A 22,760-nucleotide genomic window follows, 5' to 3' on the forward strand; every position below is an offset into this window, starting at 1 on the left:
CAAGGCCAGCCTGAACTATATATTGAGTTCCAAGCCAGCCTGAACTATATATTGAGTTCCAAGCCAGCCTGGTCTACAAAGTGAGACTATGTCTCAAAAACCAAAAGGAAAAAGAAATTCAATTTCAATCATCCTAATCATATCAGTAAGAAGTCTCTTTTGGTGCTTTGATTCTCTCTCTCTCTCTCTCTCTCTCTCTCTCTCTCTCTCTCTCTCTCTCTCTCTTCTGTCTGTTTTGTTATTGGGGATACAGCCTTCCCATTAACTCTGTGGGTGCTCCTCAGCAAGTTTTCTTTCCAAAAGCCCCCAGAGCCCACACTCTACCTCTGAGCTACATCCCTAACTTCCAAAGAATGGAAAAGGCCACAGCCAACCCCCTGAAGCTGGAGCTTTGAATAAGCCAGTGAAGGGTGGCTTTGGGCATCTTGCCTTGTTGTATTATTTTTTTTCCCTTTTGGCTAACTTCTTTAATCTGCTACTAGATTTTTACTTATGGTTTGACAGTTCTTTTTATCACAACTAATTTGGGTTTAAGAAATTCAAAATAGCCGGGCAGCAGTGGCACACACCTTTAATCTCAGCACTCAGGAGGCAGAGCCAAGCAGATCTCTGTGAGTTCGAGGCCAGTCTGGTCTACAGAGCGAGATCCAGGGCAGACATCAAAACTACACAGAGAAACCTTTTCTCAAAAAAGAAATTCAAAATACTTTTAGATAGCAAGGGACAACCCATCCAGATGGTAGGTGGATACGACATCATTTGGGAAGGTGCCTTGGTAGCCGGCCTCTGGAAACCTTGCCTTAGTTTGTTGTCACAGGGATGGTCCCTTGGAGTCTATCTGGGCTGAAGTCATGTTCCAGGGAAGCCAGGGTAACAGGGGCTGCGCAAGGCTGGGATGTGGCAAAAGCCAAGCAAGGGAGTGAATCAAGGATGGGTTTTATTGTCTTCATTTCACCCCATGAACTCTGAGAAACAGAATCCCAACAAGAGTCACAAAGTCACCCAAAGTCCATATGCAAACAATGGCAGAGGCCTCCCACCCGAACATGACTCGGAATGAAAATAAAATGGGACCACCCCTACAGAGAGCCTGCATCCAGCAACTGTGCTTAGAAGAGATTTATTCTAGACATTTACCAGTCTGTGGGAGAAGTGATGTGTCCACTGCATGACCTGACTCAGCAAAGCAACACTCAACACATTTAACAGATGCCTGAGAAATAACAAATGTCATGAGAGTTTAAGATAACCTGGGAGCCTTCATTCATAGAAACACAGAAATGTCTCTAATATGTGCAGTGCAAAGAAGAAAAATCCCCAAAGTTTAAAACAGTACATATAATATGAAACTTTTGTGTAAGAAAGAAAAACTTATGGGGCTGGAGAAATGGTTCAGATCTTCCAGAGGATAGGAATTCGGTTCCCAGCACCCACATCAGGAGGCTCACAACTGCTTGTAAACATCTGTCTGCAACGCTAGGTCCAGGGGTTCAGAAGCCATCTACAGGCTTGAGTTCCTCTTCTGGGCACCTACATACATGAAGGACACCCACACATACACATAAATAAAAAACAACAAAGAAGAAAGTGGGTCTATAAATAAACATGTGCTTACAGCTGGTTGAACAAGGTGAACTAGCTCCGTGTTCCACCTTCATCCCTGCAGACAGGAACCCGGGAGGACACAGACAACAGCAGCCATGACAAGATGCAGAGGTGAGGACAGGAAGAGGCAGACGATGTTTGGAACCAAATGAAAGTCACACACACACACACACACACACACACACACACACACACACACACACACACGGCTTCACTTGTACTAGGGCAGTACTCTACCATCGAACTATAGCCCCAGTTCTATGAGTTTTGGGGTTTCTTTTTTGGGGGGTTGGTAGTTTTTTGTTTTTGTTTTTTGGGTTTTCTTTTTTGTCTTCTTTTTTGTTGTTTTTTTTTTTTTTGTTGTTGTTGTTGTTGTTTTTGGTTTTTTGAGACAGGGTTACTCTGAGTAGCCCTGGCTGTCCTTTAACTTGCTTTTCAAGCCAGCCTCGAACTCACAGAAATCGCCTGCCTCTGCCTCCCAAGTACTGGAACTAAAGGTGTGCATCACTACTGCCCATCTCTATGGGTTGGTTTTTTTGTTTTGTTTTGTTTTGGTTTGGTTTTGGTTTTGGTTTCAATAAAGGGGGAAATCCTGAGGGTCACTCAGTGTCTTCCTGTAAGAGACATACCTCTACCTGCTCCAACTAGCTCTTCAAAGGAGAACTGAGCTAGGGTGGAGGCATCAATGAGCCTCTAACAAATGCTTTTCCAGGTGACCCACTCTGTGGCATCTGCCCTCGACTGGGGGATTAGTGTCCCCTGCACCCCACTCACCCCTGACCAGACTCATGTAGGGCCACAGCAAGCCCTGTGGGGTTACAAGTCACAGTTCAGACACTGGGCTGCCATGACCTTGTGCTAATCCCCTTCCCAGACAGGAATTCGTGAAGCCTGGCTGATGGGGAGGGCGCTTCAGCAGTTAGGCAACAAGCCAGTGTGAGGGATATGGTTTGCCTGTGGGTGGCTTTGGAGATGGGGTCCCATGCCGCCCCTCCTATCTGTGGTCCCACAGCACACCCTCCTCAAGGTAGCAGGAGACAGGTTCTTCCTGGGGTGACTGTGGGACTCTGAGGTTTGCACAGAGAGCTTGCCCTGTTCTGGACTCTCTGACTCTGCAGTCAGTACCCCCAGGAGGAAGATAAGGGTTACAATAATAAAAATGACAGTTGCTGCTGGGGTGCCAGGCATGGTAGATAGCACTTTATAAACATTTGCACAGCTTATCTCAGTGTGCCCTTACATTACCCTAGGCACTAGGCACTAGATCAATCTCTCCTGCCTTCCACTGTTGGGGACACCAAGGCTCAGGAAAAGACCTTGCCTAGGGAGCAAGTGTTAGCCAAGCCCAAAGCCTGCACTCCTGAGCATAAATGCTGTGCCTCTACACAAAGGTGGGGAATGTAAGGGAACTTGAAGCCAGGGACATTGGGAAGGCACAGAAGACATAGGAGTGCAGCAGACTGGAGACAGAAGACCCCAGGTTACGTCTAGATCTCCGCAGGGATGTTGAGGCAGATGTTAGCGGCTCACCCATGCTCCCGTTCTTCCCCACAAGCAGAAGCTGTTAAACTCAGGGAAGTGTTGCATCTACCTAAAAAACACCTTTGCATCCAGCTAAAACACAGACTCCTGGGTTGGGGCAACCCGAAGGTTGAGGAGTGCTCTCTTTACCCAAGAACAGAAGCTGCGGCATCTGACCTTTGCTCTCCCTTCTCTTCTCAACAACAAGGGTGCCGTCTTTAAGTATGAAGCTAAAGCTACTCTCTGAAAACAGCAGGAGAGAAGGACAATGAAATGGGTCCCAGAGGATGTACTGGAGGGGCCACAAGGGCCCCGGGAAGCCACTACCCACCAGCAGCCTCGATGGCCCACCTGGCTGATCCAAGTCTCAGGGGCGGAACCAGAACCTTTAGGTAGAAGCCACTGGAGCTCAGAAAACCTAGGCTAGCCGATCCTGGGACCAAGGGGCCCAGAGTTGGTCTCCGCCACCTCCAGCAGTGCTGAGCCCCATGCCTGCAGAGGCAGAGGCAATGAGAGAAGAGCCACCTGGCAGGGGTGGCAGGAAAGATATTCTGATTTTGGCTGGGGCTGCACTTAATGGCCTTGCACGCTTCAGTCACACACACACCTTTGGAGGTGAGGAAAGGACCCTATGGCATGTGCCCAGTTCTGCACGGCATCCAGTGATGGCCTGCTGTGACCTGCAAGGCCGCACAAAAGCACTGCCCCACAAACTCCGCTGCAGTTAGAATGTGTTGTATCTGTGCTGTCCAAAGCAGCCGCTATCAAGCACTTGAAATGCGGTTACCACAGCTAGGGAGTGGAGCTTTTAATCAATTTAATTAAAATAGCTACATGTGAGGGCTAAAGACATGGCTTAATTGGTAAAGTGCTTGCCTAGCAAGCATGAGGACCTGACTTCAACCCTTAAAAATCTACGTAAAGAAGCCAGGTGTGGTGCAAATGCCCATGATTCCAGCAATGGGTAAGCAGAGTAGGTGGATCCTGGGGCTCAGGAGTCTGCCAGCCTGGCCTATACAGCAAGCTTCAAACCAACAAATGACTCTGTTTCAAAAAAGAAGGTGGACGCTGCCCGAGGAACTATACCCAAGGTGACCTCTGGCTTCCACATGCACACCCACACATGTGGGCACCCACATGAACATGCATCTGCTTGTACACACACACACACACACTACATGTGGCCAGCAGACAAGGCCACCATCTCTTTCCACCCACACCCCCCACTCTCTCTGGCCTCTGCTTCTGCTGGTCCAGCCTTTCACTCCAGCCACACAGCGTCTCCCTGCCTGCCTCATTTCCAAGAGCCCACTCTGTTCCAGGCACACACCGTAGCACATCGATGACATCACCTTGCCCTTCCCTCTGCACCCAGCCTGCTCTTCCTAGACTGTCTGCTGACTGATTCACTCGGTCTGATGTCTCTGCTTAACGGCTTTCTCAGTGAGGGCCCCCCTGGTCACTACACTTCTGTAACAAAGAAGGAAGTCTCGGATCTGCAGGCTTTCATCCCCAAGCCTGGCACACAGTGCCAGAAACATGCGCTGAATGTGTCTGACGTCTTAAGTGGGTGCACAGAGAGTGCCTCTGCCCTGGAGGACTTTTCCACCACTTGATGCTTGAGGACTGCATAGTCAACCCGCTCTTTGAGGCTTCTGCGTGAGTTGGGTACTATACCAGGTGCCAGTGTGCACAGCACAGTGAGTTCAGACTGGACAAGAGCTCAGGACCTCCCGGAGCTAAGTGAGATGGATGGACAGGCTGTTAGTAAGGTAAACAGTGGGGGAAAGGCATTTCAGGCAAACGGAAGTCACTCGTGAAGAACCGCAGTCAGGAGAGAAGGCCATCCTTGGAGGAACCATGGTTAAACACAAGTGATGGGACATTAGTGTGAGATGGGGCTGCTGGGGTGACCCGGAGCCACAAAGCGTGGCTGTGGAAATTCTAGAACTCTATGCTTTCTCCTAAAGTGACATCTCTGGTATCCACATAGTGTCTCCTCTAATTAGTCCTAATTTCACCCACAGCAGTGGAGGACGGGTCTATCTGAGGTCAGATTCACCAGGTACTGTCACTGTCTCCTGAGCTCAGCTGCCCACTGTCCACCCAGAGCTTGCCTGAATGCAGTAGATGCTGTCGGTGGTCCTGTCACCGCCCCCAAGTCCAAACCCAAATCAGAAGTGGGGTGATTTCTAATCCATGGAAGACTTAGTAAGTGAGGGATGGGGGGTCAGGGTCCACCTGTCAAGAGGAGAATCCTGGGGGTTCCAGTGTTTCAGTCAAGTCTAGTACCTTAGGTTGCAGCAATGACACAGTCACACAAGCTTGTGCTGGCTGATCCCTCTTCCCTATTTCACTCCCCCCACTCCCTCTCATCCCCTTCCTCAAATTATCTCCCAAATAAAGGACATGTATCAAACCCTTGTCTCAGGCTCTGCATTCTATAGAGCACAGATTAAGGGCCCCGTGAATGTCGTGCTCACCGGAGTGGGCAGGCTGATATTGGCAAGGACTTGCTCTGGCTGCACCCAGCAGCAGGAGTAGTGAAGAGCCAGAAGGGACCTTTAAGGGGACGGGGACAGGGGTTGGCAGTGGTGGTAACAGAAAGAACGGGCTAGGGTGGGCTTGGCAGGCCAGGGTGCTGCTGAGGCCTGGCTGGGAGAGCCAGTCTTGCCCCATGCCAGCCCTCTATCCCAGCCTGGCCCTGGAGACCTGTTGCAAAGACTATTTATAGAGAGCTGGGTGTTTGCTTGAAGGATTTGAGGCCTGGCTTTATTTTTAACTTCTTTCCTGTGGCAGAGCATGACTGCTCTGAACTAAGGAAGGGAAGTGGAAGTCAGACCCAGCTTTGGAAACCCAGGATGGTAAACGGCAAAATGGCACGTGGGGCCGAAGGAAGCCTGAAGTTGGAGCCGACTGGTTTCATCTACTCCACTGCCTCGGTGTCGGGGGGGGGGGGTGTGAGGGGGAGAAACTGCTCTGGCCTCTACTCACTGAGCACCCACAGGGCTCCATGACCACGCTGAGAAACCCACAACACCCCCTACCTCATGTCATCTCACCATAACCCCAGGAGCAGGGCTGGGGTTGCCCCCATTCTACAGATGAAGCCAGGGAAGTTGAGGGGGCAGGATAGGAACCCCATTCCTCCGGGTTCCTGGTTTATGCTGCCACCGGTTCCGCCAGACTGAGGCACGGCCAGGCAGTCAACATCTGCCCACAATAGGGTATGCCTGACACCTAAAAGCAAAGAGGCTGTCTCCCCTGAAGGGTGAGAGGGCTGAGATGGGGGGAGCGAACTTGAGGCCTTGATGTGGCTGCTGTCTTGTGGGTTTCCACTACTTTCGTCGTCTGTGGAAGATGTTTGGCTAAGCTCTCTCCATGAGAATGAAGTAGATGAAGGCTCTCGGCGTGGAGTCTGACTGTGGGCTCCCCCACCCACTGTGATAGGTAGTGTCCTGGACTGGTTCCATGGCTGAACACCCTTCAGGCCCTCTCTCCAGCCCACCTAGCTACTCCTGTCCTGACCTCTAGCTTATAGAGGGCACAGCGGGGAAGGTTACAGAGAGGCCATGTAATCAGTACGTAGGACTGGGGGCCAAGCCTCCAGACCCTGACTATGACCTTGAGTTCTCAGGCTTTCCTCCTGCAGCAGCCATGGCACCTTTATCTACACTCCTAATTCCAGCACTCTGGCATCCGGCCCCTTCCAATGCTGACCCCTAAATCCCTGGAACTCAGCTAAGGTGCCAGGGTCAGGTCAAGCGCTGGCCTCCCCCAGAAGTGGGGACACCTGGACATGTACAGCAAAGGGTACTTTTCTCCTGAAGTTGTAGACTACCAGCCTGTCCATTCTCTGACTTCTCTAGTCAGGCTAAAAAAATAAGGTAGAGAGGCCCTTTGGCTGTCTAGAAGGCCAGTACACAGGGCTGGCGGTAGGGAGGTAAAGTTCCTCTTTCCACCACACAGGCCCCTGTCCCTTGTCCATTAGATCCATTTATGTGCCCAGAAGCCAACTGAAGCTTCGCAAGGCCATCTCCCATCTGCTCACACCACACACCCTGGCTGGGCCCCTCCCCCTTCCCAGGTCTCAGTTTCTCCATTATGAATCCAGCATACTGGGCTTCATTTCTCTGAGGACAGCTTCGAACTGGATGTTCGCCTGGGTTCTCTGCTCGCCAAGCTTGGAAGGTCTCCCTAACACACTCTCTGCCTTGAAGCTACAGCTGCCTCATGTATACCAAAAGAGTCCCACCCTGACAACTCAGGAAATTCCATCCACCACAGTCTTCAGTCTCTCTGGGCGGCAGAGGGATTTTGTCCATCTGGTGAGTCACGAAAGAAGGACTCAGAGAATGGCAGGACTCTGAGCTGGAGACTCTCTGCCATCTCAACCCATTTCTGGGGAGGTTAACACACTCAATGATGGAATCTTCCACCAGGAATGTCAGGAGACAAGCCACAGGGAAGACACCATGCAGCTGTCTGTGGGGATGTTAAAAGTGGTCCTGAGAGCATGACACATGTGGTCATGTCCTCAAAGAAGCAAAAGGCAAAATGCATAGTGTTGGCAATGAGGCTGTGTGGAGTGTCCTTCTGGTGAGAGCCCCTTGGAGATGATGGGGGGTGGGGAATCTGAGGGCAAGCACACACACTGCTTAGCCTCAGAAAGTTCATAGGCACGTAACTCACCCCTGCAACAATTGTTCTTAAAATATGTGTGAGATGTACAGGAGTGGTGTGGCCACTGGAGATGGTTCAGGAGTGTGTTTGTTTGTGTTAAGCTACTCCACGGTAGCATGGACCTCACCAGAAGAGCTGGATGAGGTGGCTATCAAGACTCCTTGCGGAGACTTGGGTGAGGCAGCATTATACCCAAGGTCCACCATGGGTTTGTTTTATTTTTTAAGACAGAGTCTCACATAGCCAAGGCTGGCCTCCAACTCACTCTGCAGCTGAGGATGACTTTGAACTTGCTTATCCTTCTGCTCTGACCTCCCAAATGCTGCCATTGCAGGCGTGTGCCACCATGCCTGGCCTATGTGGTGCTGGGGACCAAACCGGGGGCTTCATGCATGATAGACAAGCACTCTACCAACTGAACTACACCATAGCTCAGATCCGAAAATGCTAACTAAATGGAAATTCCTGAAACGACAGGTTCATGTGCACATTTTAACTAACTTCTGTTACAGTCTCGGATTCTAAGTGCTCTGTTGTATCTCTAACTGTTGTTGAAAAATCTTCTACTGCACTTAATTCAGAAATTAACAGTGGGTTCTTACAGAGAATAAATATCAGTGTATAAGGGTTCAGTATTACAAATGCTTGTTGTTACGTCTTAGAGCATCTCTCATGAATAAGTGGGACTTATGCGGTTCCAATGAGCCCTAATGATGCTTGAATGTCTCTGAGAAGTTTCCTGGCTAGACCATTCCCTCAACCAGCGGCTGTGAGCAAGGAGAGGGGCCCTGCAGTGTTCACTACAGCCTCGCTTGTGGTCATGAAGACATGAAATGTTTTCAGGCACCATGAAGAGAGATCTGGTTAACTAAATCGTGATACCAGCAAATAATGGGGGGAGGGGTATCATAGCTCCTGAAAAGCTCTCGGAACATTATGTAGGAATCTGTAGTTATGAAAAATAGAACCAAGCAAGAGCAGAGAGGCAAATGGTAGAATTTCCCAATGATCTCTTAACAGTGGTGCCTTCAGAAGCAGCTAGGGCAGGAGGGGTTTCATTTTATTTTTTTATTACTATGCCCTTCCTTGAATTTTAATGAGCGTGCTGTAGAACAGTGTTTAAGATGGGAAAAGAGGGCTGGAGAGACACCCTTATCAGTAAAGGGCCTGCTGTGTAGACAAAAGGACCTGAGTGGGCTTTGGAGCACCCACATAAAAGCCAGACGTGGTAGAACCCAGCGCCTGGGTGGGTGAGGAAGACGGGCAGATCCCCAGACCTCCCCACTTGGACATGAGCACTGAGGCTTAGTTGAAGATGTGTTGTGTCTCTCCCTGCTTCTTCAGCTTCTCTTCTCTCACACCTCCTTCAGGGCCTCTCCTCTCCTCTCCCCTCCACCCCTCCCCTCTTCTGGGATTGAGTTCTCTGATCTATCATGCAAAGAACTTGAGAAGATTTGTTATGTGACTTCATGGGAAACAATATGAAGTGTATAGACCCACTTAGTAAGGCTTCATGCCAGAGAAGTGGCTCCTGAATCTATTTTAGATAAAAGTTACCAGGAAGGTAGAAAGTAGGAGGAAAAACATACAGGAAACAACAGTAGCGTAAGAAATCCAGCTGACCCTGGCATAGTGGCTCACACCTTTAATCCCAGCACTCAGGAGGCAGAGGCAGGCGGATCTCTGTGAGTCCGAGGCCAGCCTGGTCTACAGAGTGAGTTCCAGGACAGCCAGGGCTACATAGTGAGACCCTGTCTCAAGAAACAGAGTTTTAGGTTAGACAATGTTTTCTCAGACAGCAAAAGAAAAAAAAAAAAAAAGGTCGATACACTAGACATCATCAAAGTTAAAAACCTGGGTGCTTCAAAGGGTGCTGTCACTAAAGTGAGAACTCTGTACTAATTTTAAAAATCAATAAAAAAAATAAATAAAAACAAAGTGGAAATAGACGAGCATTGTGGCACACACTGGTGACACCCAGAGACTGAAGTAGGAGGGCGTCACAAATTCAAGGCCACCCTGGGCAACTAGTGAGGTCTCATTACAAAATCAAATAAAGAAAGGGTTCAGGGTGTAGCTCAGTGGCGGAACACTTGCCTGGCACGGGCCACGCCCTGGGTTCAGTCCTCACTGCACGGGTAGGGGTGCGGAACAATGCACAGAATGGAGCAAATATTTGCAAGTCACAAAAATTGTGTCTAATAAAGGGCTTACATTCAGACTCTATAAAGACCCTTTACAGCTTAATTAAAAAGAAAAAATACAGACAGATGTGATGACACAAATCTGTAATGGCAGCACCCTGGAGACTCAGGTTTACAAGTTCAAGGCCAGCCTGGGGACTGTAGAGCAAGATCCTATCTCAAAAAGTCGGGGGTGGGGAGAGAACCCAATAAAAATGGAGAAATGATATTTCTTTGAAGAAAATACACAAAGAGCCAACGAGCTCAAGATAGTTGACTAACATCCCCAGTCATCCCAGAAAAGCCAATCAAAACCATGCTGAGACATCTCATCTGAGCAAACCAGATACGAAACGCATTGGCTCAAACTAGGAAAGGGCCCACACAGAATCGAGGTTTAGTTATTAAGCACACCAACAGCATTGGAATTATGTAGGCAATGCTCTTACATTTACAATTTTATTATGTTCACTTATTTGTTTTCTATGCATGTGTGCAGGGTGGGGGGCGTGTGTGCTATAGTGCATGTGTGGAGGTCGGAGAAGGACTTGAAGGAGTTAGCTTTCTCCTTCCATCATGTAGGTCTCAGGGATCCAACTCAGGTCATCAGGCTTGGTGACAAGTACCTTTGTGTGCTGAGCCATCTCAGCAGCCCAAATGCCATTGCTTTTCAGAGGTGCATTTTCAAGTATTTTGAGATGAATTATCTCATGACATGTAGAGTGTGGACTATTTCCAAAAAACAAAAAAAACTACATGTATCAAAGATGAAGCAACATGGCAGTGCCGCTAATGATTGGCAAGTCTAGTTAAAGAAGAAATGGTCACTCGATACACTAGACTGTTTTATATTTTTTCATAATAAAAAATCTAAACAGGTGAGCCAGGTGGTGGTGGCACACACCTTTAATCCCAGCACTTGGGAGGCAGAGGCAGGTGGATCTCTGTGAGTTCGAGGCCAGCCTGGTCTACAGAATGAGTTCCAGGACAGGCTCCAAAGTTACACAGAGAAACCTTGTCTCAGAAAAAAAAAAAAAAGATTGAAAACTAAATAGGAGAAATCTTATGTGAAAATACATACTTCCAGTTTTTCTTGGGAAAAAAAAAAAAACAAGAACTGGGCTGGGTGTAGCTGAGTTGGTGGAATGCTTGCCTAATCGTTTGAGAGCAAGTGGCCTCCAAAGGGAGTAAGCTATTAGGAAGTGTGGCCTTGTTGGAGGAAGTGTGTCACTGTGGGGATGGGCATTGAGGTCTCCTAGGCTCAAGCTACACTCTGTAGAGACAGTTCACTTCCTGTTGCCTTCAGACCAAGATGTAGGACTCTCAGCTCCTTCTCCAGCATGATGTCTGCCTACATGCCACCATGTCCCACCAGGAGGACAATATCTAAGCCTCTGAACTATAAGTGAGCCACCCCAATTAAATGTTTTCCTTTCTAAGAGTTGCCATGGTCACGGAGTCTCTTCACAACAATAAAGACCCGACTAAGATACCTGCTGGGCCATCTCACCAGCCCAAATGCCACTGCTTTTTAGAAGTGCATTTTGAAGAACTTTGAAATGAATTATCTTGTGATACCTAAAGTATAGACTATTTCAGAAAAAAAATACATGTATAAAAAGTGAAGCAACATGGTAATGTGGCTAACGATTGGCAAGTCTAGTTAAAGAAGAAATAGTTCTACACTAGACTATAGAAATTCACTACACTAGACGATTTTATATGGTTTTTTTCATAATAGAAAATCTAAAGAGGAAAGATTTTACGTCAAAATACAGACTTCTAGTTTTTCTTGAAAAAAAAAATCAAGAGCTGGGCTGGAGTGTAGCTCAGCAGGTGGGATGCTTGCCTAGCATGCGCAAAGCCCTGGTACCAAGTAAGCTGGGCATGACAGCAGATACTTGTAGTTCCTGAAGGAGACAGGAGGATCAAATTTTCAAGATCATCCTCAGCTACATAGTTTGAGGCCAGCCTGGGCTACATGAGACCTTGTCTCAGAAAAATAATGATAATCAAAAACTGTGCTAATATTTTCAATGAGCCTGCAGACTGCATTAGGCAATGTCAGACCTCATAAGGGTACTTGAAGAGGGCAGGTTCCTTGTCCTAGCCAGTCAGATACAAGCCTGCTACCTGTCAGTAAAATGTATGACCTCCATAATACCTGCATGCACAACACCAGGTGTCTACTGTCCTTCCTGGTTCCTGGTATTTGACACCCATCCTAACCTGGCTTGAGCCCGCTGCCTGGCAGGCCTCCATCTCCAGCCCCCTCAGGGACTCACCATTTCCTGCATTCTCATTCCTTAGGGCACACCTCAAATCCCTTTCTGTCCCTAGAATGACATTTGTCTTTCCATCTGAGAACTCCCAGCCAGAGGTGGCCACCTGCAGGGCCTCCTGGGCAATGCTCCCCCTCACCACCCACCAGCAGCTGCTCCTGCCTCTGCTCCCTAACGCTCCACCCACCTCCGCTCCAGCCCCTTGTCAGCTCCTTCCTTCTCAATCACGCCCAATCCCTGGCTTCAGCTGTACACTGTGAATCCCTGGAGGATGCTGACCTTGACAGTTCACTGTGTGCCCATTGATGCAGCACAAGCCCTGCTCAGAACAGAGGCTAATCAAATGCTGTGACAGGAAACCCATCAAGGTGACATCACACAAAGAGGCGCATTCTTGCAGCAGGTCCTAGAAGCTTCGACTCCCAGTGTGACTGGGATGCTTAGTCCCCTTGTGCTAAACCCAGATTCAAAACCGGGCCGACTAATGCCACAGACCTGACTCCTAACCACTGCACACAGAAATTCAGTCTCTAACAACTCTCCAGGCCAGTGCCCAACATAGGATCTTCCAGAGGGCCGTTTGAGGAAGCGCTGGAGGCAGGGAGTGGGTCAAGAGACAGAACCGGTTCAGGGATATCACTCCACTATTAATTCTGAGCTGTTGGGGACTTCCTCATGGGGCAGCTGAGAACTCTCCAGCTGTGTCCCTTGCCTGCACCTGGGGACACAGGAGAAAATTAGCAGGGACGTGCCTGGAGCCCTGGGCAGTGCAAACAGACTCCACTGTGACCCTTGTAAAAGCTGCGAGGTGGAGGTCAGCCTTCAATGAGAAAGGAGGGAAGTGGGAGCTGGAAGGAAGCCAGCAGCACGCTGCCGGGTCCCTCCCTCAGCCGCTGCCTGTGCTCCTTCCAGAGGGAGCCATTAATTGAGGTGTGGGTGGGTGTGACAGCCAGAGAAGCTAAGGCACCTCCTAGCTCGTCCACCACCCAGATTCATGACCTTAAAAGGAGTTACCAAAAGAGCTCTTGGCCACAAAATCCAAAGGCCTGGATCCCTTAGTGGCCGTGGGCATGATGTCATACTTTCTGTGCCTCAGTTTCCCCAGGTAACCAGAGAACCAGCTAGGTTATCTCTGAGGGTCTGAATGACTCTAAGACTCAGAGCAACACTGCCCAATAAAAATGTAATGAAAACAAGCCACATACATAATTATTTTCTTTCTAGGAACCGCCTTTTAAAAAGTAAAAGGAAACAGGTAAAATTAATATCAAAAGTATATTTTCCCCTAACACAGTATATCCAAAAACAACCATTTCAACATGTAACCAGTATTATGTATGTGCAAGTGTGTGCATCATATACAAGAGTGCACATGTGTGTGGACACCTGGGGCAATCTCAGGTTTGGTCCCTCAGAAGCTGTCCACCAAGGTTTTGGAAACAGGATCTCTCACTGGGATCTTGGGCTCACTGATTAGCTGGCTGGTCAGGAGAGCCCCCAGGGATCAGTCTGTCTCCACCTCCTCAATGCTGGAATTACAAGTTCATGCAAACATGGAGTATGCCTCTGTGTGTGTGTGTGTGTGTGTGTGTGTGTGTGTGTGTGTGTGTGTGTCTGTATGTCTGTGTGTGAGTCTGTGTAGGTATATGTGTGTGTATGTGTGTGTGTATGTGTATGTGTGTCTTGTGTTTTTAATGTGTGTGTATGTCTGTGGGTGTGTCTGTGTGTATATGTATGTGTGTCTGTGTGTATGTCTGTGTGTGTATGTGTGTGTGTCTGTATACATGTGTATGTGTGTGTATTTTATGTGTGTGTGTCTGTGTGTGCGTTTTATATGTGTGTGTGTTTGTGTGCATTTTATATGTGTGTGTGTGTGTGTGTGTGTGTGTGTTTTATGTGTGCCTGCGTGTCTGTATATTTTATGTGTGTGCTGGAGGAGGAGCTCAAAGCCAGCTCTTCTTGCTTGCCCAGTGAATACTTTATCAACTGAACCATATCCCTAGTCTTTTATAATTTATATGCATTTTTTTAAATTTAAGAGCTTTGCCTTCTTTTTGTAGTATGTTTCTAGAATCCAGTGTACATTTTCCCACTTGTCAGTTGGGACTAAATGCATCTCATGGCCCCCAGACCATGACAGGAGGATAGCACACTGAACAGCAAGAGTCTAGAATCTTCTTCTGTCCATTGCCCATCTTAAAGGGGTGAGATGTGTGGGTTCCCTTCCTTGGCCTGGGAGAGATGTCCTGATTATGGACGCTGAGCTGAGGGTATAACCAAACCCAGAGCTAAGAGCTAGAGGCTACAGAGGACAGAAGCCCAGCCCTCCTGAGCCCCAGGAGGCTGCTGGCTGCTGGGGCTGCTTCCTATCCCTCTGCATCCAGCTTACTCACCAAAGCCCCAGGGAAGGGGGAGTCTTCAGGGAAGATGCTGCAATCCTGTGTTTCCTCCTAACCCAAAGACTCCCTTAATTGGAAATTCTGCTGGGCTTGAATTGGAGCCCAAGCCACTCCCATCAGGGTCTTGACTGCCGATTCATGAAGCCTCCAGCTCTCCCCAGAGCGTCCTGTACATGGCCAGCGGAGCTGTACATAGGAGAGGCTAGGTACCAGTTTCTCATTCTAGAAGCACAAGCCAGCTGCAGGGCCTGGGGACCTTCTTGGTGACAGTGCCACACATTCAGATGCATGGGTGCTTGCAAGGACAAGGGCAGGGAAAGTAAGAGAGCAGACAGGGGTGTCTCTGTGCCCCACAGGGAGAGTTTAGGGAAAGCAGTCCTCACCCAGCATCCACTGCTTTGTCTTTAAAACCGAGCATGTGGACTGACAGTGCTCTCCACTGCTGGCTGCTCCGTGCCAATCAGTAGCTCATTTCCTGCTACCCTCCTCTCTACCCTATGAGGCACGAGGATCCCACAGTCAGAGTGGGGGAGCAACTTGGGCAAGGTCACACAGCTGGTACAAGAGGCAGCATATCATCTCAAGGGCTTCTGAACCTGTTTGTATTTTGTCCACGGATGACCCAAAACAGCCCCAGCTCCCACTTGTCACAACCATTGGAGGGACTGAGAAATGATCGGAATTGGAGTGCACAGTATGAAATTCCCAAAGAATCAATAAAGAAATTATGTTAAAAAATAATAAAGAAGCCGGGCAGTGGTGGCGCATGCCTTTAATTCCAGCACTTGGGAGGCAGAGCCAGACGGATCTCTGTGAGTTCGAGGCCAGCCTGGTCTACAGAGTGAGATCCAGGACAGGCACGGAGAAACCTTGTCTCGAAAAACCAAAATAATAATAATAATAATAATGATGATGATGAAGAGGAGGAGGAGGAAGAGGAAGAAGGAGGAGGAGGAAGAGGAGGAGAGAAAGAAGAAGAAGAAGAAGAAGAAGAAGAAGAAGAAGAAGAAGAAGAAGAAGAAGAAGAAGAAGAAGAAGAAGAAGAAGAAGAAACAAAGACAGAATATGGGCATTTGTAGGAAAACTAGCAGAATTCAAATGAATTCTGGAGTTTAGTGGATGGTTATGTGCTGATGTTGTATGTCTGTGTGTGTTCATGCAGGTACACACATGTCTGCTGACACATGTACCCATGTGTGCATGTGTGTGGAAGTCAGCAGACACCAGATGTTTCTTCAGCCACCAGCTGCCTGGCTGGCCAGCAAGACCCCAGAATGCACCTGTCTGCACCTCCCCAACAGTGAGACTGCAAGCCATCATATCTGGCTTGTTTGTTTGTGTTTGTATTTTGTTATGCTTCCCAGTTAGGCTCGAACTCATGTCCTTATGCTTCCCAGGTCAGCACTTACTGGCTGAGCTAACTCTGCACCTCTCATTTGATACATGTATTGTGGTCATCTAAGAAAGCAGCATTAGAGACTTGGTGGAAGGATATGGGGACTCTTTGTATCTCCTCACAACTTGCACTTTTTAAAACTTATTTTATTTTTAACTATGTGTGTGGGGGAGGGGTGTGCATATGTCTGCTGACTCAAAGAGACGACATGAGATTGCCTGGGGCTGGAGTTACTGGAAGTTGTGTACTGCCTGATTTGGGTGCTGGGAACCAGACATGGGTGCTGGGAACTGAACTCTGGTCCTTAGCAAGAACTGTATTCACTTCCAACCACTGATCCACCTCTTCAGCTCCTCCTCACAACTTTTCTATAAACCTAAAATTATTCCAATGTAAAAGTTTGGTTTTTCCAAAAGTGTGCCCTTTACTTCATAAAAGTATCGTGGTGGGACAATAATACAGTCCCCTGCTCATAGGCCTGGTCTGCCTCAGTCCATTGGTGCTGCTATAACAGAATACCTCAGATTGCACAGTTTGTAACCACAGGAAGTTATTGCTCACCATCTGAAGACTGACCAGTCGAAGCAAGTTCAGTATTAGATAAGGCCATTCTCTTCCATAATGGCAGCTTGCACACTCTAGCCTTTGAAGGACATAAAGGCTGGATTATGTGATGTCAGAGGCACATGAGGGGTGGAGAGCTCGCTCAGTCCGTAAAGTGCTTGTCACATAAGCATGAGGGTCTGAGTGTGAACTCCATAAAAAGCCAGGCATGATGGTTCATGTTTATGACCCCAACACTAGGGAGGCAAAATCAGGAGAATCCCTGGGGTTCTCTAGGCAGCCAGAAAGCTCTGGGGCCTAGTGGGAAATCCTGTTTTAAAAGGCAAAGTGCACGCACGACTTTCATCCCAGCACTTGTGAGGTAGAGGCAGCAGATCTCAGTGAGTTCGAGGCCAGTCTGGTCTACAAAGTGAGTTCCAGGACAGTCAAGACTGTTGCACAGAGAAACCCTGTCTTGAAAAACCAATAAAAATAAATCAATAGCAAGGTGGATGGATAGCTCCTGGGAAATGACACCCAAGGTTGATCTCTGGTTTCCACATGCCCTCTATACACATGTTTGTGTACATGCAACACACAGTGTGGGGATGGGGGAGCCAAACTCACCCTTTTCTAACGGCATTAGTCCCACCCATGAGAGCAGGGCCCTCATGATTCAATCATGTCTCAAAACTCCCACCCCTTGAGACCGTTAGTACAGTGATTACATTTCCCCATGAGCTCAGACCAGAGAGACGTTCTAACCTTAGCAGTCCTTAACCAAGAAGTCTTAAAAAAAAAAAAAAAAACCCTTAATTTCTTTCCTATTTTGCCGTACTAACTGTTACACTCACAACAATTTGAAGTTTGAGGCTATGCAGGTTAGAGCTTCGGAATCAGAAGGCTCAGACTTAAGACTTCTCCCGCTTGCTTTCTTTGTGGTGTTGGCACTGTTACGGTTTGAAATGGAAATGTCCCCGGGGGCTCATGTTTTAGAGATTTATTTATTTATTGTCCTATGTGTCTGTACATGCACCTGAGTAGATATGTACACCACATTCATACATGAGCCTGCAGAGTCAGATGCCCTGGAACCAGAGTTGTGAGTGCTGGGAACCAACGCCAGGTCTTCTGCAAGAACAGTGAACGCTCTAAAAGGCCAAGCCCCCATGCTCCAGCCCCCATGCTCTTTAAATGCCTGGTCCCCAGCTGGCGGCACTGGAGTGAGGCCTAGCTGTTAAAAGGTCACTAGGTGCACTTCCTGTCTCACTCTCTGCTTCCGGGTCCATGCACGAACAGCCGATGCCTTCCCTTCCAACAGCAGACTGAAACCCTCAAAACGAGGTGAAAAAAAAAAAAAAAAACAGCCCACAAGTCTTCTCCGTTTCTGTCAGATAATGGCATCACCATGACATAAAAAGTAAGGAATATGGGCATATTCTTTGAGCTCAGTTTCACATCTGTCAAATGAATCTGTTGAATGCCAGTGACTGTTGGCATTATTGTGGCTGTACTTAGTGTTCAGCACTATAGTTGCTACTATAGATTCTGCCTCAGGACCCAAGGACTTCCTTCTCCCACTCTAGCCACTTGGAGAACCACAGACTACCAGCACTCTCTAGGGATTGACCGGGCCTGAAGGGAGCTGTCCAGCCCCCAGGCCACGCTCCTTTCTGGGGAGGAGTCTACATTCTTCAGAGAGGGTTTGGTCCAACTCCCTCATCCCAAATAGGGATAACATCCCTCTGCAGAGCACCTCTGCCCCCGGGGTTGATGGAAGCCTTTGTGGAGACTGCACTACTGCTCAGCCTCTCCTCCAGCCCCATCCTGCTTCTTCCCTTCTCCAGAGCATCCATCCTAAGAGTGCTCCCCATAAGCATCCCCCTGCTCTCAGATCTCCATCTGAGAGTCTGCTTCTAGGGGACTCACCAAGAGCACTTGGCTTGCACTGGCCTTCTCAACTCTCAGAACAGCCCTGTTTGTACAGATGAGGCAACTGGGCTTCGAGAAGAAAACACAACTGGCCAAAGATGGACAACTAAGAAACGCTGACACCATGTGGGGAAACACTAACCTTCTGGGCTAGTGACTAGACAAAGCTCCTTGCTACTCTGAGCCTCTTTTAGCTCGTCTAAAATAGCACAAGAAACCTTGTAAGGTGGCTAAAGGCATGGGAGGGGTCGATATTGTTTAACACACACTGGAAGACAACGTTAGAACTCCGTCTGCTTTAGAATGAGAAGACATCGGGGATAGAATGTAGATGATAGGGTGGGTGGTGAGCCGGTGAAAGGGCGAGCGGATGTGTAGGAGGCAGGCCGGATAGGTGAGCAGGGTTGAGTGGACGGAAGTGTGGCCAATGGTTGGGTGGAAGTATGGCTAGCTGTGGAGGTGGCTAGATGACTGGATGGTGGAGGGGTCATTGAGTGAGTGCAAGTAGACATTTGCATGAGTAAAAATGTGGCTGGGTGGCCAAATGGAAGTAGCTGTAAGCAATGTGGTGGATGAATGGATGGGTTCATTACTGGTTTTCACAATGGGTGAAGTAGTTGAGTGAATAGAGATGATTGGTGAATGGGGGGTGGATAAGTGGTCAAATAGATGTGTGAGTAGTTGAGTCGGTGGTCGAGGAGGTGATTAGGCAGCCAGGAAAGTGAAAAGGGATGGGAAGTTGGCTGTGTGGATGAAGGTGGATGTGGTTGTGAGGATGGATGGGTGGTTGTGAGGATAGATGGTTGGTCGGGTAGATACTAAAGAGACTGAGTGACAGGAAGTTGATGGATGGATAAAAGGGTTAGGTGGATAGAGGCCCTGAGTGTTAGAGAAGTTGTGAAGGGATTAGAGGGATGTCTGGGTGGGCTACTGCTAGGTTTGGTGGATGGGTGGATAGATGGGTGAATAAATGGATGTGTGGATGAGTGCATGGTGGTGTAGGTGGGTATGCATTAAGTGGAATGGATAAGTGGATGACTGCTGAGCAGACACATGGCTATTAGATGGGTTATGTGAGAATCAGATATGCAAAGGGTTGGGACTGGGTGGGTGGTAGCCGCTAAGTGGATGGCTGAGGCACGATCTGAAGATAACTAGATGCATGGGTGACTGGCACAGTAAAGAAATGCATGACCAGGTTTGGCCTGGGCCCCCTAGGCTGCAGGTTCCCACCAGGCCCTTACCTGGAGGCAGCGATCTCTGCCTTCTGGCGAGCGATGGCTGCTGCACGCTGAGCGCCCTCGACGCCATGCTCCACTTTCTGGCGGACTTTGCTGCTCTTGAGCGGCAGCACGCGGCGCTTGGTGCCCTTGACCAGCACGTTGTGGCGGTACTTGCCCTCCTCACGGTGGCCGTCGGGCAGCGTGGTGCGGCCGTAGCCGTGGCGCAGGTTGTCCAGCCACTCTCCCTCGTAGCGCAAGCCGCTGGAACGCTCGCTCACGCCAAAGCCTGAGCGCCTGTCGTTCTTCCACTCGCCCATGTAGGTCTCGGTGGTGGTGGCATCGATGTCGGCGTCGAAGGGCGCGGCCGCGTCGTCGGGGCCCTCGGCGCCCTCGGCCAAGCTGCCGGTGGATGCGGCGTCGCTGGCGCCCGAGCTCAGATCGCTCTTGAGGAAGCTCAAGCGGCTGCGCTGGCTACCCAGCGACGTGCGCGACTCGGAGCGTCGCAGCCGCCCCAGCAGCGCGCCACGTGTGAACAGGCCCGGGGGACGCGCAGCCTCGGCGGTGGCTAGCAGGCTGAGCGCGAAGCCACCGCGCGGCACCGGGGGCGAGGGCAGCGCGGGCCCGTCCGCCGCCGGCGAGTCCGGAGCCACCGTGCCATTGCTGTGCTCGCTGCGCAGCGAGGACAGCGACGTGCGCAGCGGGGAGCGCACCACCACCGCCATCCCGTAGGGCACGCTTTGGCGCACGCCGTAGCCATGCCGCATGCCGTTGGTGAACTGGCCTTGGTAGGTCCCTGCGGGGTGAAGAGAGAGCTGTGTCAGTTAGGCGGCAGGGGCTGGGCGACTAACCCCTCCCCCACATGGACAAGACAGGATGGGGCCCAGAGAGAGAAGAGACCATTGGAGGGACAAGGTAGTGCATGCTGCTGTGACTGTCTAGCCTAGCATGCTGTGACCTGGATCGTGGGCAAGGCAGGGTGGGGCCCAGAGGACAGTTTGACCATGGGAGGAAGACGCATGCTGTTGTGTGTACCTGGAGAGTGGCCCCAGTAGGCTACGGGCAGGGCCAGATGTGGGCAAGGCAAGAGGGCACCATGACAGAGGTGGGCCATCAGAGGGACAGAGCCATGCTGCTGTGTGAACCTGAGAATACATGTATGCCAGAGCACATACTTGGGCAAGCCAGAGGGGGAGGTGTGGCTATCAACCCTGGTGGGCCATGTGAGTCAGAGAATAAGTGTGAAGCTGTGTGATTGATCAGTCGAGGTTCCGATACTGGGTGACACTGAAGGAGAGTGCCAGTTCAGGAGCGAACACACCAGAAGGAATTTGTGGAATGGTATAAACACTTCCACTGGGGGAACATGCTAAGGTCACAGGTGTACAACAGAGTGTGAGGTGTGTGAATCGGTGTGTTACAGTGTAGTTATCCGAGCAGGATAGGCTGTGAACTCTACTTGAATGAGTGCCCAGATTTTGGATTCCACGGGCAGATGGCGGCTCTGTGTAGTGCTGTGGTTGATGAGGGGGGCTGGTGCAAGGCAGTGTGCACACAGCCTGTCTGAGGACTTGTGAGAACAGCACAATCGGGATAACTTAAGTCTGTGGGTACAGTCCTGGGTCGGAGCTGCAAGGGAAGGTGGGAGCGCGTGGTCATGCAAGGCCGTCGGGGGTGGAAGAGGGAAAGGGGCGTGAACAGGCAAGACCCCGTTGGTACACAGAAAGAATGCACAGCTATCCTATTGTCCAAGGTGATGTGACTAGTGAGGGCCGTGAACAGATAAGACAGCAAGTGTGCAAAGCAGAGTGAATGTTGAGGTGTGTGTGTGTGTGTGTGTGTGTGTGTGTGTGTGTGTGTAAGAGCCTTGTGTGTAGGCATGTGTCTTTTTTTGTTGTTGTTGTTGTTGTTTTTTTTTGTTTTTCGAGACAGGGTTTCTCTGTGTAGCTTTGCACCTTTCCTGGGACTCACTTGGTAGCCCAGGCTGGCCTCGAACTCACAGAGATCCGCCTGGCTCTGCCTCCCGAGTGCTGGGATTAAAGGCGTGCGCCACCACCGCCCGGCCCTTGCATGTGCCTTTTGACTACATGAGATCACAGGTGTGACGGACAGTGTACACACAGGAAGCCAAGTGCCCATAGTCCCATGGAAGGGACATTAGGAATGTGCATGGAGTTTTGAGCGTGCAAGGCCACCTGAGCAGTGCAGTACAAGGCTGGGGCACTTGAAACAGTGAGTGTGTGGGCTTGTAGGCATCAGTCAAGTTGACACTGTGGAAGACCTAGTACGCAGATTGGTGACACATTCAGGAGCTGCCAGCAGTCAAGGGCCCATGTGGACACAAGCAGTGTAGCTCACAAGAATGAGTGCATGTCAGCAGGGCACTCAAGTCCTGCACAGTGGAGAGGCATATAGACTCCAAGGACTGCCTCCACCCTTGCTGTGTGACCTTAGGCAACTAACCTGACCTCTCTGTGTCTCAGCTTCCCTATCTGTCAGAAAGAGCGACCATCTCTTAATTCACGGGGTTCAGGCTTAAATGATTCTCTAACTCTGGAAAACTGAAAGAAAAGTTATGTGCTTGACGCGGTGGCTTGAGAAAGCTGTGCAGGGGCAAAAGGTCACCTGAGCTCTGTGAGGAAGCTGACGCCACTCCCATCCTACCCCCAGGGCTCCACCCACACTGGTCTCATGCTGATGACGTCATCTAGTGCTTTATCACCACTGTGTACGTCCTGCTGACCTCCACAAATATTCCTGGCCCCAGTTCCAGGTAAGCCTGGAGACAGATGTCCCCTAGACGTTAGTCACACACACACACACACACACACACACCACCTTCTTAGTTTTCCCCACAGTAGCACTGAAAGCCAGTCCTCTGCCTCTACCTCCCGAGCTGCCATGCACGCCAGTACTGTGGCATCAATGTCCTCCGCCCTGGAGTGGCTAGTCAGAGCCTTTGCTGCATCTTAAGAGTCCCTCACTTATCTGTGTGG

At 49.7% G+C, this 22,760-nt stretch overlaps 1 protein-coding gene across 1 annotated transcript in view; it reads right to left on the minus strand.

Annotated features, from left to right (window-relative positions):
* Positions 1 to 22,760, minus strand: part of Jph2 (junctophilin 2) — a 63,856-nt gene that overhangs the window by 20,756 nt on the left and 20,340 nt on the right. Inside the window, exon 2 of the mRNA XM_052723963.1 lies at positions 19,789 to 20,560. Within this exon, the coding sequence (XP_052579923.1) occupies positions 19,789 to 20,560 (772 nt within the window). The remainder of the gene's footprint in view (positions 1 to 19,788; positions 20,561 to 22,760) is intronic.

Source organism: Peromyscus californicus, unplaced genomic scaffold (assembly GCF_007827085.1).
Source record: "Peromyscus californicus insignis strain IS unplaced genomic scaffold, ASM782708v3 Scaffold_7__1_contigs__length_154581171, whole genome shotgun sequence".
NCBI classification, from domain to species: domain Eukaryota; kingdom Metazoa; phylum Chordata; class Mammalia; order Rodentia; family Cricetidae; genus Peromyscus; species Peromyscus californicus.